Below are 2,601 nucleotides of genomic sequence, written 5' to 3'. Positions count from 1 at the left end.
TCGATTTGACCGAGGTAGAGAGTTCCGAAGTTTGGTTGGGATAACCCAGCTCACTGTTTGAAATCCACACAGGTCGCCTGCGACCTCGAGTCGCGGCTCCTGCCGAGCGGCGTGCCCGTCTTCTCGATCCCGCCGGCGTCCGTCGCGGAGATCCACCTCGGCTTCGACGTCGACAAGCTCCCGGGCCGCGCGCGGCGCGCGCCGGCCGCGCGGCCGCTCGTCGGCGTGCCCCCGGCGAGGTCCGTCGTCCTCTCGCCCATCCGGCCCGCGAGGGCCCGCGACCCGGCGTCGCCGCCGCGCGGCGCCAAGCTCGCGCTGTGACGAGGGGGGGTGGGGCCCGAGGGAGGGTGTTGTTCGCGACTCGGGAGGCGCGGGACGGTGTTCTTTGCACAGCCTGGCAGCTCTAGAGCTCTCTCTAGCGCATTAGGCGACGCACCCCGCCTACGCGCCTACCTCTGCGTCGCGCCGGCAGAGCTTGAAATTCGAGTTGCTGAAAATTGCCACAGCCTCGGACTTTTGCGTTTCCGCCTCAAATCGTCGGCTCAAATCGTGGGCGGGCGTCGCCCCGGGGCGCGACGTCGACGACGAGATTCGTGACGGCGTCGTGCGTGTGACCTGTGTTCGTCGCCATGGCCTCTTTCGCTGAAAAATCGCGTGCGCTTATCGAGGCTCTGGCAGCGTCGGAACTCATCGCAGCTTTCGAAGGAGGCGAGGACCGCGAGAGCCTCCTGAAAAAGGCGCGGAAGATTTGGTCTGAACAGATTTGGGATGGTCTTCCACGTTGGCTCGTGACTCGGCTCATGCAAGACCGCGACGGCGCGGACGTCGTTATTCCGACGCGTGTTCGTGCCGACTTAAGAGTCAAAGATCACGCGGGGTGGCTCATGGAGCAAGTTAATGATGCGTTAGACAAATTTCTCCTCCTTATATTCGACGAGCAAATCGCGGTACTATGCTCAAACAATTACGCGGGTAGCCCCGGGCCGCACGTCATTTACTGCTCCCGCTCTTCTGCTTTCGAAAACTGCTTGCCTCAGTTTCATGAGAATGAGCCACGCCGGGATTACTGGCACCGATTGGACCAAACGGACATTCCCATCGTCACTCCGACTCATGTCTCGTTCTTTAGCACGGCGGGCACCAGGTTTCAAGTCGAAAGACAGGCTGCGTACATGGACGCAATCGAGGCCATATGCAAGAAAGTCGGGGGCGGCCACGGACTCGTCGCCTGGCGTCATCTTTGTTTTGACAGCCTTTATGACGGCCGGTTCCGCAATCTCGCAGCGCGATGCTTCGAAGAGAACGCCACGCGCCGGGCGGCCGCGCAGGCAGCTTTCCAGAAGCTTCTTCTCGAATTCTACATTGGCATGGGTTTTCGCATGTACGAACTGCCCCCGGTCGGCGCGCTCCGGCGCCGGGCGATCCGCGGCCTGCTCGCGCGCCTCCGCGCGCTCGTCCTACAGGGCCGCGCGGCCTGCCTCCGCGACGGCTTCCTCTACGAGGCCGCGCCCGCCGGCGTCTTCCGGCTCGTCGTGTCCTTCATCTAGGCCCCCCTAATTCGCCGGCGCCTCGTCGGGCGGCGGGAGCCCCTTGCCCTGGACCGCGCACGTGAGGAAGTGGAGCATGAGGCCCGGCGGGCCGATGAGGTTCGTGAGGAGCACGGAGTGGGGCGTGAAGACGCCGCGCTTCTCGCCGTCGAGCCAGATGAAGCGGCCGACGAAGAGGTCCCACGTTAAAACATGAGGCCACTCCTCGGAGACGAAGTTGACGTAGTCCATCATGTGGTACATGGCCTGCTGCGGCGCGGGCGAGAAGGGGAAGCCCGTCGCGTCGAAGACCTCGTTGAACTCGGCGATGGGCGCGACGCCGTCGGCCTGCGTCGCCGAGATGACGACGATGGCGACGTGCACGAGGCTGAACGCGATGAGCGGCCACCACGGCTTCATGACCGCGTCCGCGATCGGCCGGCCGACGCCGCAGCCCGCGGCGATCATGAGAATCCAAAGTGGCTGCGGGCCGAAGGTCGCCACGTTGAAGAGCGTCGTGATGTCGGCGTTCGTGCCCAGGGCGACCAGGGCGCTCGGCAGGGCACCGCCGTCGCCGAGGGCCGCGAGCGCCGCCGGGTCCGCGGCGAGCGCCGCCGGCGCGCCGCGCGATCGCTGCGCGAGGCGCGACGCAGCGTACGATTGCGGCGGCGCGAAGGCCGCGGCGCGGCACGCCAGAGACGTGAGGACTAGCAGCACGCGTGCAGCCATGCTTTGCCACATCAGTGAGAGAACTGCTCCTTGAACCCCGATTGAAGCCTGTCTGTGGGTACGCAATGGCTGCGACGGCAGCCCCGTTGCCCGACGGCCTGCCGGCCCTCGAGGTCGAGAGCCGCGGGTCGTCCTTCGTCGACGGGCTGGGCCGGCGGCTGACGCTGCGCGGCGTGAACCTCTCCGGCGCGAAGATCCCCATGGACGGCGCGACGCACCGGCGCGCGTCCTTCGTCGACGACCCGGCGGCCGCGTCCTACGTGGGCCGGCCCTTCCCGCTCGCCGACGCGCCGGCCCACTTCCGGCGCCTCCGCGCCTGGGGCTTCAACGTCGTGCGCCTCGTCGG

At 66.5% G+C, this 2,601-nt stretch overlaps 1 protein-coding gene across 1 annotated transcript; it reads right to left on the bottom strand.

Annotated features, from left to right (window-relative positions):
• Window positions 1-1,553: 1,553 nt before the first annotated feature.
• On the bottom strand, window positions 1,554-2,255 carry AURANDRAFT_61493 (hypothetical protein; the record flags this gene model as incomplete). Its single annotated transcript, XM_009035328.1, has 1 exon — window positions 1,554-2,255. The coding sequence occupies one exon, from the start codon at window positions 2,253-2,255 to the stop codon at window positions 1,554-1,556; it is 702 nt and encodes a 233-aa protein (XP_009033576.1).
• Window positions 2,256-2,601: the final 346 nt, after the last annotated feature.

This window comes from Aureococcus anophagefferens (genome assembly GCF_000186865.1).
Source record: "Aureococcus anophagefferens unplaced genomic scaffold AURANscaffold_3, whole genome shotgun sequence".
Classification (NCBI taxonomy): Eukaryota; class Pelagophyceae; order Pelagomonadales; family Pelagomonadaceae; genus Aureococcus; species Aureococcus anophagefferens.
Note: the sequence above shows the minus strand (reverse complement) of the source record. Positions and strands in the feature narration are given on the sequence as shown.